Here is a 14,124-nt window from a genome sequence, read left to right as displayed (position 1 = left end):
GACGTCCTGTATTTCTGGCCAGAAAAATCAGGGATAAGCGCCTCTGTGGTCTTAAAAGTGGATGTGTGTATGTTATTACTTTTTTTTTTTTTCTCACTTTCTTTTCTCTCTCCACTTAGCCCAAGGGCAACCCTGGTGATGCAAAACTGTGAGGCAAGACAACAGGCTTGAGGGAACCCTGTCTTTCTGAACAGAGGACCTGGAAAATGCAACCCAGAGAGTGGGAGAGGAATCCTAGAAAGCTGACAGCTGGAGAGAGGGATCCCCTAATCCTGTGTATGAACTGAGCTCACTCCAGAGCTGCTCATGGGTGGGGCGGACCCAAAGCAGCATAGGAAAGACTTTGAGAACCGAACTGACACTGGAGCCACTGCCTGAAGAGGTGAGACAGAACTTGCAGAATGAACCTAATGGACTGCCTGGCTGCTCAACAATTAAACAAACGATCGCCATTCTCCAGAGGATTTTAACAAGACCCAAGTCTCACAACATACTATTCAAAATGTCTAGCCTATATTCCAAAATTGCTTGTCATAGAAAGGACCAGGAAAATATGGCCAACTCTCAAGGATAAGGACAATCAGTAGATGCCAATCCCAAAGTGATCCAGATGTTGAAATTATCAGACTTTAAAGGTATCTACTATTCCTATGATCCATGAGATCAAAGTAAACATTTGAATGAATGGAAGTGATGTGGAATGAATGGAAAAATAGGAGCATAGGAATAGAAACTATTTTACGAAGAACCAAATGGACATTTTAGAACTTTAAAACACAGTATCTTAAGTAAAAATTCACTGGATGGGCTCAATAGCATAGCGGACAGAGAGCAGACTCAGTGAACTTGAAAGCAGATCAATATAAATTATCCAATCTGAAGGACAGAGAGGAAAAAGATTGGGGGGTGGGAAGAACAGCTGCTCACAGACCTGTGGGACACTATCGAAAGGCTTAGTATTCACATTATTGGAGTATCAGAAGGAGACATGAAAGAGTGAAAGAGACGAGTGCAGACAAAAATATTTAAAGAAATAACTTCAAAATTTCCAAATTTGATGGAAGACATACATTTGTATATCCGAGAAGCTTCAGTGAACCCCAAACAGGATAAATGCAAATGTAGCAACAACAACTTTGACAGAGGTATTTATTAGTATTGTCTCTCTAAATTTGTCTATTTTTAAAAATACATGTCACATTATCCTTAGGAAATAGTCATTTTGTCACCATTTAAAACCCATTAGGTGGGGCGCAGTGGCTCATGCCTGTAATCCTAGCACTTTGGAAGGCCGAGGAGGGTGGATTGCTCGAGGTCAGGAGTTCGAGACCCTGTCTCTACTAAAAATAGAAAGAAATTATCTGGCCATCTAAAAATATATATAGAAAAAAATAGCCGGGCATGGTGGCGCATGCCTGTAGTCCCAGCTACTCAGGAGGCTGAGGCAGTAGGATCGCTTAAGCCCAGGAGTTTGAGGTTGCTGTGAGCTAGGCTGATGCCACAGCACTCACTCTAGCCCGGGCAACAAAGCGAGATTCTGTCTCAAAAATAAATAAATAAAATAAAATAAAATAAAACCCATTAGACAGATTATGTGAGTTGGCCACCTTCTCTTTTGCTCCTGATCACATAAACATGGCCAGTGTCTTGCATGCTCAGGTATATGGAACACAATTCAGTATCTTATCACTCATTGGAATTTTTTCATAAAAATTATCACTATCATCTTTTACTTGTCACTGAATAGTTAATTACCAACTAGAAATCATTTCTCAATTTAAAAGCTTTACTGAACCTTTTGTATCTTCAGCTTTGGGAATTTTATCACTGACGAGATTTCCATTAGCCCTCCTGGCAAATTCATCTGAAAATGCCTGAAAATATAAACATAGTTTTGACCATTATACTCTTGAATAAATTTGATTCATCAGGGCTTTTGATTCTACATGCGTACATACATATTTGGGAGAGAACAATTGTAAAACAGTATTAATTTTATTACAGATTTTTCAAGTTATGCAAACAATACATATATTTCTATTTCTACAAATGTGTCTTATGAAAATTACCAAAGGTGTGAACAAAGATAGAAATACAAGGATATTCATTAGAGTGCTATTCATAATAAAGAAAAAATAAAACTTAAAAATTCAATAGAGAAATAGTTACATAAATTTTGGAATATCCACGTGTCAGAATATTTAGCAGCCATTAAAAATCACATTCTCAAAGAATATTTAATAAAATAGGGAAATGGTCATTTTACACTATTAAATGAAAAAAGAAGGATATTAAATTACATGTTATATAATCTGACTTTAAAAAGCACACATGTAGTAAAGAAGACTGGCATAAAATACAACTGAAGAATTTATGCATTTCGTATTGTTCGAGTTTTACAATGAACATGTATTACCTTCATAATCAGTAAAAGCAAATAACTTGCCAACTGTAAAATCTAGTTTAAGAGAATTTTGATGGGAAAAAACCGAGTATCTACAGACTGATGCAATGACGGGAGAAGGACCCAGACAGAGAGAAGAGCGAGGGACTCAGACTCCCGGCCTCCAGGGGCCAGGCAGGTAACCAGGCACAAGTGTCAAGGTGGACTGAGTAGACTCCGGAGAACTACAGAGCAGCTGCTACTCAGCCACAGCAAACTGTTCCTAGCAGGAATCCATGTCCAATGTGCCAGAAGTTTTGAAATTTTAGGTCATGGTGGACATCTGGAGTTTTATGTAAAATTTTTTGTTTTTCAATGTTAGCAATAGATTAAAATTTTAAGAAACTAGCCCAAATAAAGCATATTTAGAGGTCATGTTCAAAACACAGGCTGTTGTTTAGCTACCTCTGTTAGCAGTCTCCATTAATAAACATCTCAATAAGTTTTACTGATTTTTTGTGAAAATGTAACCAAAGCTTAACTGTCTTTAAAAGTCTTAAGAGAAAAAGCATAATAGCCATGTGTAGAGAATTAGTATTATTTCAAATGGCATTAAACGCGTCTGTACAGACAAATCCTTTTTACAGAATATTTGCAGAGTACTCTGAATCTAAAAAAAAATGAAGGCTAGGGTTGCATGAAAATGGTGAGATTTGAAGGTTGAGGTCTATGTCACAGGACTCACACCCATATCCAATCAGCCATTCATTCAAAAACAGTCAGTACTTTGTACCTCTCCTTTAATTTGTTTTGTCTGTATAAATCTTAACTCCAAAGTAATTATGATTTATAGGAGGGAAAGCATGTGCTACTTCCCATGTGTTACTGTTCCATGATCCACATCACTTTGCACAATGCAAGTCACAGGCAGGTTATTTAAAAAGCTTTTATTGAGTAGAAGTAACAAATTATATAGGATAGTAAATGAATCACATATTTCACTCAGGTGGTTTAGCTGCCTGACTAGAATTAAAGTCAGATTTGCTTGCTTCCAAAGAACTTATAGGCAGTGTCTAGCTCCAGGAAAAAAATAAAGTATGACCTAAAAATTCAGATGGTCCAATGATCCATGAATATCTCTTGGGTTGCTGACTTTAATCTGTTTGTTAAATTTTTGCAATATCACGGAACTTTTCAAACATGTAATGTCATCTACTCTATTGGATTAAATAAAGACTTGGAGTGCAGGGTTAATGGCTTAAATGCCTCTTGTGCTTCCATAATGCTGAGTTCAGTGGCTCACCCACAGCTGACGCTCAGTAAATGTGGGCTGACTCATGGGCTCCCTGTGACTGAAGATGCCTCTGGTGTTTCTGGTCCCAACTCTCCTGCTCCAATGGGGATGTGCTGATTCATTCTAACTACACCCTTCACTTGTATGTAGCCCATCCTGACATTTTCCTATTGGTAGGGCTACAACTGTGCTTTTATAATATGTATTAAATTTCACATTTAAGAGATAGCCGGACATTTGAGCATTGACTTGATAATTAATAAAATCAAGGAATTACTGCCAATTTCTTTTAGGTGTGATTTAATATTGTGGTTATGTTACTTTTTAAGAAAGAATTGTCATTGTTTAAAATAAATGCTGAATTGTTTATGGATAAAATGATATGTCTTGGATTTGCTTCAAAATAATATGGGAAGAAGGGAAATACATGGAGGTGGAGATGAAACATACTGGCCAATCAGACATAGGTTGATAATTGTTGAAATCTAGTGATGGGTACAAGGGACTTCATTATACTATTTTGTCTACTTTTGTATATGTTTGAAATTTTCCTGAATAAGAAGTTAAATTTTTTCTATATCCATAATTTTTCTTGAACTATGTCATGCTACAACTAGTCTACACTACTTCCTTACTTTCCTGTATGGAAAATATATCGAAGAATATCCTATTAGATCAAGAAGGCATTTGAGAACATTAGGTCTCAGTTGTCAAAATAATGAATGATACCATACCTGAATATTTCCATGATCACTCGGGTGCAGTAGAAATTGAACCTCTTGTAAAGCTGTCGGTTGATTCTTGCTACTAAATTTGAACACCTCTGAAATGATTAATTCAGCAAATATGGTTTTAGGAAATCCCAAGTTTCCTGTTCCTATAGCTGGAAATGCAATCGATTTTAAGGACAAGCTCTCAGTGATCTCCAAACATTCTCTGATTATGTCTTCCATGATCTGAAAAGCACAAAACACATCCTTATGCACCTTGCCTAGAAATGGGAGCTAGAACAAAAAGGACACAAATTTAGCAACTTGGACTGTGACCTCTGTCTACTCCTTTTTGCTTTCAACAGAGATTGAGGGCAGTCAGAAGAGGAAGGAAAAATACAGGAAAAGGAAAAGGGAATGTGAAACACCTTCTAAAAATGATTTAAACTCACTCAGTGATGAAGGAAAGAAGCAAAGCAACTACTGTTCTCTTCCATTCTTCAGACCCTCATCTGGCTTTCCTCATAGGAAGTACTATCTTCAATAACCCTTCCCTGAGCTCCAAAATCACTGAGCACAACAACCAATTCATGTATTAACTTCTCCTCAGGAGAAGTCGGCTACAGCTGAAAGAAATGGCTACAATGATGGAACCTGCCAAAAATATGACGTATATATTATGGAAGAGAAACAGAAAAGGTCCAATCTGTGACACTGCAAGGAGAGTCCAAAGAGATACCAAATTTCCTAGAGAATGTAAAACCTGGCCCAACCTTGTGTGAAGATGTGTCATTACTTCTCCACTCCGGAGCCACCACATGAAGCACCCACTGGCAGTGCAGATTGCAGCCACTGGTTTGCAGAACTGTGCCCACGCTGACAGATACCCCTTGTCCGGCTACGTCCAATTCTTTCTTGAGCTCTGGCCCAGCTTTTTCCAAGAGGGCTTGAGAAAGGGGCCCTCTATTAAGAGCAAGATCCGAGGGAATGGAGTTGACAACAACATCGGTCTTAAAGAGAAAAGCAAAAATTTGTTTCAAACTCAACAAAAAAGCATTCATCAATGATTGCTGTATTTGAGACACTGGGCTTGGCACAATAGGAGGCAACTAAGATGATTAAGGTTTCAGAGAATGAAATACCACCCCAAGACAAAGTATTATGAAATACTTATTGAAGTGACACTGCAGGACAAAAGAGAGCTGGCATAAAGCAGTATATGAATGGTACAGGATCCCTGAAGGAGTCCAGAGGAAGCCCCTCTGCTAGCTAGTGAAAATGCCATGGGCAATGTGGGCTCTGAGAAGTGGGAATAATTGCAGCAGGCAGAGAGGGAGAGAGGGAACAGCATGAACATAAACGAGGTGTGCTGTGAGCTGTGAGCAGATTAATTTGATCTGATAGAGAGCTTCTGCCACAAAATGGTGCAAGCCGGGCTAGAAAAGTTACCGTGGGGGTAGACTGCAGAAGGCCACCTCCAGTGCCAAGCCACCTGGCCTTCGTGACAGACCGTGAGCAGACATGGAAGCTATTTCCCCAGACAGTGCATGTGAACAGATTAATCAGACTGGATTAGAGAGGCCAAGAGAAGAAAGCAGAGGGAATGTGACCAAGTGATTTTCAACATGGCCCTGCCTAGCTTACTGAGGAGTAATGCATAGCAGTTTCTGCGGCAGGGGAAGCTACACATCTATGGGGCTGAAACGAACAGAAAGAACGTCTTAATAGTCAGTGTCAATACTGATTCTTGCTCACAAGAGTTTTTTGCTTATTTATTTGGATTTTTAAAATGAGAAGCAAAATTATTTTTAACATTTTGATATAGTGCAATGGTTAAGAGCCTGAACAAATTCCAGTCCTGGCTCTACCATTTGTTAGCTGTGGGACTTAAGCAAAATACTTAACCCCTCTAAATCTCATTCTGTCATCTACGAAGTGAGAAGAATCATAATCCTAGAATCTACCTCATGGCACTGAATGAGAAAATGCATGTCAAACAGCACAGTGCCTGGCACACAGAAACACTCAACCAACTACAGTTCTTATAACTATCACTGAAGCTCACTGTAAGGAGAAATCTAATATTTTAATCTTCAAGTTCAGTATTTTTAAATTAAAACAAGAAATATTTTAAACAAAGTTAACAACTTGAACAGAGAAGAAAGATGGCTCACAGAATAGAAGAAAATATTTTCAAATCATATATCTGATAAAGGACCTGTATCCAAACTAGGTAAAACACTTAAAACTCAATAATAACAAAACAAATAACCCAATTTAAAAATGGGCAAAGGATATAAATGAACATCTCTCCAAAGAAGATATACAAATATCCAAAAAAGCACATGAAAAGATGTTCAACATTATTAATTATGGAAATGCAAATTAAAACCATAGTGAGATAGATACCACTTCACTCTCACTTGGATGGCTATAATCAAAAAGAAAGATAATAACAAGTGTCAGCAAGGACGTGAAGAAATTGCAACTGTAAACATGGCTAACAGGAATGTAAAATGGTGTAGCCACTTTGGGAAAAAGTCTAGCAGTTCCTCAAATGGTCAAACATAGAGTTACCATGTGACTCAGCCATTCCACTCCTAGGTATAAACCCAAGAATACTGAAAATATATGTTCCTCCAAAGACTTGTACACAAGTGTTCATAGCAGCATTACTCATTAAAGTCAGAGTGAAAACAATCCTAATGTTTGACTGATGAATGGATAAATAAAATATGGCATATCCACACAATGGATTATATTCAGCCATAAAAAAGAATGAAGTTATGAAACATACTACAACATGGTTGAACCTTGAAAACACTCTGATAAGTGAAAGAAGCCAGGTATAGGCAACCACTAATTTTATGATTCAGTTTATATGAAAATTTCAGAATAAATAAATCTATAGAAACAAAGTAGATTAGTGGTGGCCTAGGGCTGGGGATGTGGGCTGGGTGGATGGAATGAAGGTGGCTCAGGGTTTCCTTCTGGAGTGACAAAAATGTTCTAAGATTAGATTGTGGTGATGGTTGCATACCTCTGTGAACATACTAAAAACCATTGAATTGTATATTTCAAATGGGTATGGTATGTGAAATATATCTCAATAAAGCTGTTTAAACAAAAAGGAGAATGATTAGTTATGACTGTAAAACAATTTTCAGCTTCTCTCAAGATAGTTGTGGCACGGGAATATGCTAAAACAGCAAGTATATTCATAGGCATATGCTTAAAACAGTTTTGATTGTATCACCTTTTAGCACATTACAGAAGACAATGGATGGATGTTTACAGATACTTTTTCTTGTAAAACAATTCAAAGCAAAACATTTGGCAGGTTTATTAAATCTAGTTCATTTCATTTAGTATCATATAAAGCATATCCAACTGTGTTTTGTTTAAAAATAAGGAGAACAAATGAAACCTAGTGCTGGTAACTTAGGATTTTGGTCTTGGTCTTTTAATAAAACATTCAGGCTTGATTACACTTTCTTTGTATTGTGATGTTTGCTTTCTTTTAGGTGTATTGTACTAATCAATCTTCCTGCTAAAAAGTGGGGCAAAAAAGAAAGAGCCCAGCAGCAGTCTGGGGGGCAGGCAGGGCGTTCACCAGCCCTCTGTCCCATCTCCCTCTGGCAGCCCAGAGTATATCCCCTCCAGGCCAGCAGAGAAAGGCTGTGGTTAATATTTACTGGAAGACACAACTATGGCCATGCCAGTTATTACAATACAGAAAAATGTTTCTGTTGGTTGGTAAATATGTGCTGTCCTGCCTCTGTCCCCAGTGCTGTTACTACCTCCCCCACTCCCTTCCAGGAATCCCTTTCCCAGGACTCCCCCAAATCCTCCAATTAAAGAAGCAATGCTGCTGCTGTGATTGCTTTGGAGGTCTTCTTCATAAATTCTTTGCCTAGGCCGATGTCTGAAAGAGTCTTCCCTGCATTTTCTTCTAGGATTCTTAAGGTTTCATGCCTTAGGTTTAAGTCTATTATCCATCATGAATTCATTTTTGTAACAGGTGAGAGGTAGGACCTGATCAAATTAAAAAGCTTTTGCACAGCCAAGGAAACTATCATTAGAGCCAATAGACAGCCCACAGAATGGGAGAAAATATTTGCTCTCTACCCATCCGATAAAGGGCTGATAATAAGAATCTATCTAGAACTCAAAAAAAATCAACAAGAAAAAAATCAAACAACTCCATCAATAAATGGGCAAAGGACATGAACAGAAACTTTTCAAAAGAAGACAGAATAATGACCAGCAAACATACAAAAAAAATGCTCAGCATCTCTAATCATTAGGGAAATGCTAATCAAAACCACAATGAGATATCCCATAACCCCAGTGAGATTGGCCTTATCAAAAAATCCCAAAGCAACAAATGCTGGCAAAGAGCAGCACTCTTACACTCCTGGTGGGACTGCAAATTAGTGCAACCTCTGTGGAAAAGAATTTGGAAATATCTCAAAGAGCTAAATATAGAAATACCATTTGATCCAGCAATAGCACTATTAGGCATCTACCCGAAGGAACAAAAGTCATTCTATAATAAAGACATCTGCACCCAAATGTTTATGGCAGCACAATTCACTATTGCAAGGATGTGGAAACAACCCAAGCGCCCATCGATTCACTAGTGGATTAATAAAATATGGTATACGTATACAATAGAATACTACTCAATTATAAAAAACAACAGTGATCTAGCACCTCATATTTTCCTGGATAGAGCTTGAGCTTATCCTCCGAAGAGAGGTATCACAAGAATGGAAGAATGGGCTCCACATGTGCTCGCCATCAAATTGGCACTGACTGATCAACACTACGGTGCTCACACAGTAATAATATTCTTTGGGGGTTGGGGGTGGGTAAACTCACAACTAATGGACGTGGTGAGCATTGCAGGGGGTAAAGGGCACGCCTCAAATCATGGTTTTTGTGTGGCAAAGTCATAACATGTAACCAAAATGTTTGTACCCTCATAATTTCTCCTGAAAAAAGAAAAAAAAAAAAAAAAGAAGCAATGCCTTGCACAGCAGGACGCTTCCAGACCCTGCTGCAGAGGGCTGCTGTTCTGATTAGTTAGAGCCTGTGCTGAAAAGGTTGTTAAATACCTTTTAAAAAACATATTAATCCCTTCCCCCTACCACACACACACAGCCCTGCGGCCTTCAAGAATTGTCCCCACATAATATCTGACACTTGGAACTTTCTCAGATCCACTTTCCACTCTCTCCCCACATTTCCTCACTGGAGTTGGGCACTGACAGTCCCTTGGACTCTGGCCCCCAAGTTCACTCTCGCTTAGCACGCACCATCGACAAGATTCCTGCCCTCCGCACACCCTATGCTCTAATTGTTCTGTATCTCTATCAGTAAATTTGACAGGAAGTTAATCTTAGATTTACCAAAATGTGACAGATATAAAAGCACTGAAAAAGTATAGAGCGCCGCCTAAATGTGTGGTATTACAGATTTTCCCACTTACTGGAAACCTAGTGATCTGACCTCAATACATCGCAGTTCTCACATAACTGGGCAATCTCTACTAGAAATGATTTGGTAAGTAGCCCAACTAAGGAAACCCGTTTGAAGGAAGGGATGGAGGCCATGGGCTTCTCTCCCCTGATTCTCCCTTGGATCCTTTTCCTCCTTGGGCCCCCCACGAGAGAGTGACAGGCTGGGTGGAGTCACAGCACCCCGGTGGTGCTCTCTAAAGAGGGACACTCACCTTAGCATCCTGCACAGCTCCTCTCACCAACAGCATCCGCAGGCCTCCCGGGGACACCAGAGTTCTCTCTGTCTGCAGTGTTTCCCCAAGCCGGACTGCTGCTGGTGAACTGGGCCCCGCAGCTGAATTGGGCAAGGTGTCTTTAAGTGTAGTTTTCACAGCTTCAGCAAAGGCCTCAGCAGTCTTCTCAGACGCATCCACAAGGTAAATCTCTTTCAAGTAGCATCCATCCTGGTTACCCCGGAAGTTTTCCTTGATGGCTGAAACAATAATCTCCACGCACTGGTCTATGGGAAAGCCAAAGATTCCGGAACTAATAGCTGGGATGGCTATGGATCGGCACTTGTGTTTCTCTGCTAAACCCAGACTTAGTGTTACAACTCTCCTTAGCAGGTGCGCACACCTCGGGGCCTCGCTGCTATTCCATCGGGGCCCCACTGCGTGGATCACGTGGCGATACGGGAGCTTCCCTGCTTTCGAGATGATGGCATTGCCGGGTAGGACCTTGCCATCTCTCTTCACTATCTGGTCACAGTGGGCCTGGAGCTCGGGGCCAGCGGCTTGTGAGAGCGCGGCGGCAAGGCCACCAGAATGCCTGAGGTCCTCGTTGGCGGAATTCACCACCACGTCCACGGGGAGCCGCGTCAAGTCGCCCTGCTGCACGGTCAGCACCACGCCCGGGGCCAGGCCCCTCCGAGTGAGGCACTTCTCCACTTCCTTCTCCTGCAGTTCAATGAAACAGCCAAACGACCGTCTGGCCTCACTTTTATAAAACCGCGCTTTATCCTGGAAGAACTGCCTGGCTCCGGGCTGATAGATACAGACGTTTTTCACGCAGATTGAATCCAAGATTTGCTGGAGGGTGTTCATTCCCTCGAGAACGTCCTTCTTTGGGCCAGTTAGTAAAATGCCGTTTTGTTTTTTCTCAGTATTGAAAGCTACCTGCACATTTGCCTTCTTTATCTTTGGCAAGAATGCCTTCTTTTCTGCCCTTAAATAGTCTGTAACTAAGGAAGACTTTATTTCAATCAATCTCTCTATTTTCATATGTTTTTCCAAAAACTCAAAAAACAATTTATAGATATCATTTACTTGTCTCACACAGCCTGCAATGATGACCTCAGCTGTGGTTTTTGAAGTTAACTCATTGATTACTACAGTGTTTGAGGAGGAATTATGTTTCTTATGCAAACTGCAAGTGAGCTTTTTCCAGTTCTTGTCATTGAGAACTTCTTTGTTCTCAATTTCAAGGCGCTTATAATTTAAGGCACTGAGCATTTGCTTTTCAGCTTCTAACAAGACTTCAGAAGAACAGCTGGTTAACAGAACAGTTGTGTCCTGTAGCTCATAAATTGCAAGAATTTTCTGCGCTATAAAAAGACATTTAGAGAATTCTTTACAGTCTATCTGTTGCAAAAACTGGAAAACCTCCGGAGAAACCTGAATGTTTTTCTGAGCCATGGCAAACACCTTTTCCTGGATTTCACACTTTACTTTATACACATCTGCGCAGAGTCCTTTCAAGCACACGTATTGAGTGACTGCATCATAACAAATCTCCACCTCTGGGCACTCGGTGCATAGATGTTCCACTGTACCACTCTGGTGCAAAAGAGAATACTTGCTTGGAGGCATGGCCACTTTTTCCTTCACACTTTGCTCTTCCCTTTTAATTTTTTGTATGGTGCTTTCTATTAATTCCTTGATTTGTAGCTCAATATTTTGGACATCCTCTGATTTCCCTGCTAAGGTTACCATCTCCTTAAGTGTATCAAACTCAATCAAAATCCTATCATCTTCTAAGTCATTTTTTATAATGTCCCACACTACTGGATCTGCTTTAAGTGGGGTAACTTTATATTGAGACCTGATGCCAGAGAGTGCTGTGGAAGTATCTTCCTGCCAGGTCTTGATTCTTGGTCTTCCTTGATTGACTAAGGTGGCTGCTGGTCTGATGGTAACTTTCCCGCTGAGTTGGGACCATGTCAGCTCACAGTGACAATGTCTCATTTCATCATTTATCTCATCAATCAGGTGATTATTTTTCTGTAGGAACTTCCACAAGGGAAGATCTAATGATTCTTCGAATGGTGCTGGAAGCTTGATCAGAGGCTTCTCTTTTCCATACAAGGCCGTGCCCAACGAGGCGTAGTATGGGAACACAGAAAGCGGCATTTTATTGAAGTCAAGTTTCTTGACCATGATGGTGTCTAACACTTAAAAGGAAAGAAATAAAAGTAAAGTAATCCCCGTGTGACACGTTTCAAATGAAAAGAAAACAAAAGTCTCCTATTCTAGAGGAAAAAAATCCTAATGTTTGTAGAATGTTGATGTTACAACGTATTAAGAAGCAGCACTACCCTCAAAGTGCTCAAATATAAATTGATATGGGCTAAGAGTGCACAGGTATCCCTTACTGAATGGAATAATTACTTTCTAGCCAAAATCACTCTATGTTGAAATCCTGTTAATTAAATTCTAGTTTCTGTTTTTCTGATGTTACTGATATATCACCACCATGGTAAGAAATAGATGAGTTTGGTCACAAGCATGGAGATAACGTTTGCCCCAGTGTAAAAAAATATTTTTGTGCTCAAAGTGAAGCTCATCTAAGTATTACGCTATTTGTTCATTTTTGTAAAGTCCTACAATTTTAGGCTTCAAAGTTGACTTAGATTCCATTAATACCACTAAGGGGAGGAGAATAATGGTAAATTATTGCAGCTTACCAAGTGTCAGACACTATCCTAAGTGCTTTACATATATTTAATTCATTTCATCCTCATATCAACCATTTGAGGTAGAGATACTATTATTATCACGCCTAGTTACAAATGATAAAACTGAGGCTAGGAAAGGCTAAATAACTTGAACAGGGTTACACAGACTGCAAATATCTGAGCTAAAATTCAGTGTCTGTCTAACCCATCCTCTTGCCCCTCTACAAAACCCAAATCATCCTCACAGTCCTCTGACAGCCTATGATTCAGTAAGACCCATACCTCCTCCTGCTGCTGCTACAGTCTCTCTCCTGCCACTTTTACCAGGACAGTCCCTCGGGAGTGTGTGTGTGTGTGTGTGTGTGTGTGTTTGTGTGTGTGTGCCCATGTTCTTCTCCTCTTCATTTTGTGTAAGTTGTTAGGCAGATATAAAGGGTATCAGCAGAAAGGGAATTATTCATAGAATGAACTCTAATAATGAGCTGGATTAAAAGAGTATCCTTCATGGAAAGATGTTAGAAATAACTTCACCTTGTGTGTGACTGGGTCCTAGGGCTGGCGTCATGCGTGATGGATGGGAAGAACATGGCCTCCAGAGGCCCAAACATAGAGCTTCAACTTCCCAACATGGCCCCGTGGGGGCTCTGAGCCTGGGCAGTACCAGGAACCACTAACATGTCCTGAGCGCCACCATGCGTCACGCACTTTGCAGGTATTATTTCATTTCATCCTCACAACATTCCTCTAAGGTAAGTAGTAATGTGAGCCCCATTTTACAGATGAGAAAACAGAAGTTTCTGTGGGTTAAAGTAACTTGCCCAAGATCCAAAGCTAGTAAGCACCAAAGCCAGGATTCAATCTCAGGTTTGTCTGCCCTAAGAACCATCACAGATGTCACCTTAATATGCCTTACAGTTTCCATCCTGTTTCCTTGTCTGTAAAGACAAAATAACTATGTCTAACTGTGCAGGTTACTAAGAGGATTATGAGATTCTGTGGCAGAAAACACAGCAAAAGATCTCACAGACAATAGGTGTTCAATAAGAGTTCCCTTCCTTAAGAAATAAATCAGATTTTGTGAAGTTGAACTAAATAATTCCAGAGTAAAGTGCCCAATTTATTCCTCTCAAGTAATCTACATAAGACACAACATCACTAAATAAATTCTCTTTTTACTCAAGCTTTATGTACAGTTTGCCTCACTATTGATAACTCATTGCAAATGGTGAAATATTCTACAAGAAAAATGAATGTTACAGGTGAACAGGAGATTTGGGAAA

The 14,124-nt window shown here is 39.8% G+C and overlaps 1 protein-coding gene across 1 annotated transcript in view; it reads right to left on the bottom strand.

The window, feature by feature from the left end:
• LOC138387922 (protein mono-ADP-ribosyltransferase PARP14-like) overlaps positions 1–14,124 on the bottom strand; it is a 41,754-nt gene that overhangs the window by 15,515 nt on the left and 12,115 nt on the right. Inside the window, exons 6-9 of the mRNA XM_069475112.1 lie at positions 10,125–12,340; positions 5,161–5,397; positions 4,412–4,633; positions 1,796–1,874 (exon numbers count right to left, since the gene is read on the bottom strand). Of these exons, the coding sequence (XP_069331213.1) occupies positions 1,796–1,874; positions 4,412–4,633; positions 5,161–5,397; positions 10,125–12,340 (2,754 nt within the window). The remainder of the gene's footprint in view (positions 1–1,795; positions 1,875–4,411; positions 4,634–5,160; positions 5,398–10,124; positions 12,341–14,124) is intronic.

This window comes from Eulemur rufifrons, chromosome 7, assembly GCF_041146395.1.
Source record: "Eulemur rufifrons isolate Redbay chromosome 7, OSU_ERuf_1, whole genome shotgun sequence".
Classification (NCBI taxonomy): Eukaryota; Metazoa; Chordata; class Mammalia; order Primates; family Lemuridae; genus Eulemur; species Eulemur rufifrons.
This window is presented reverse-complemented; position numbering and strand designations above follow the sequence as displayed.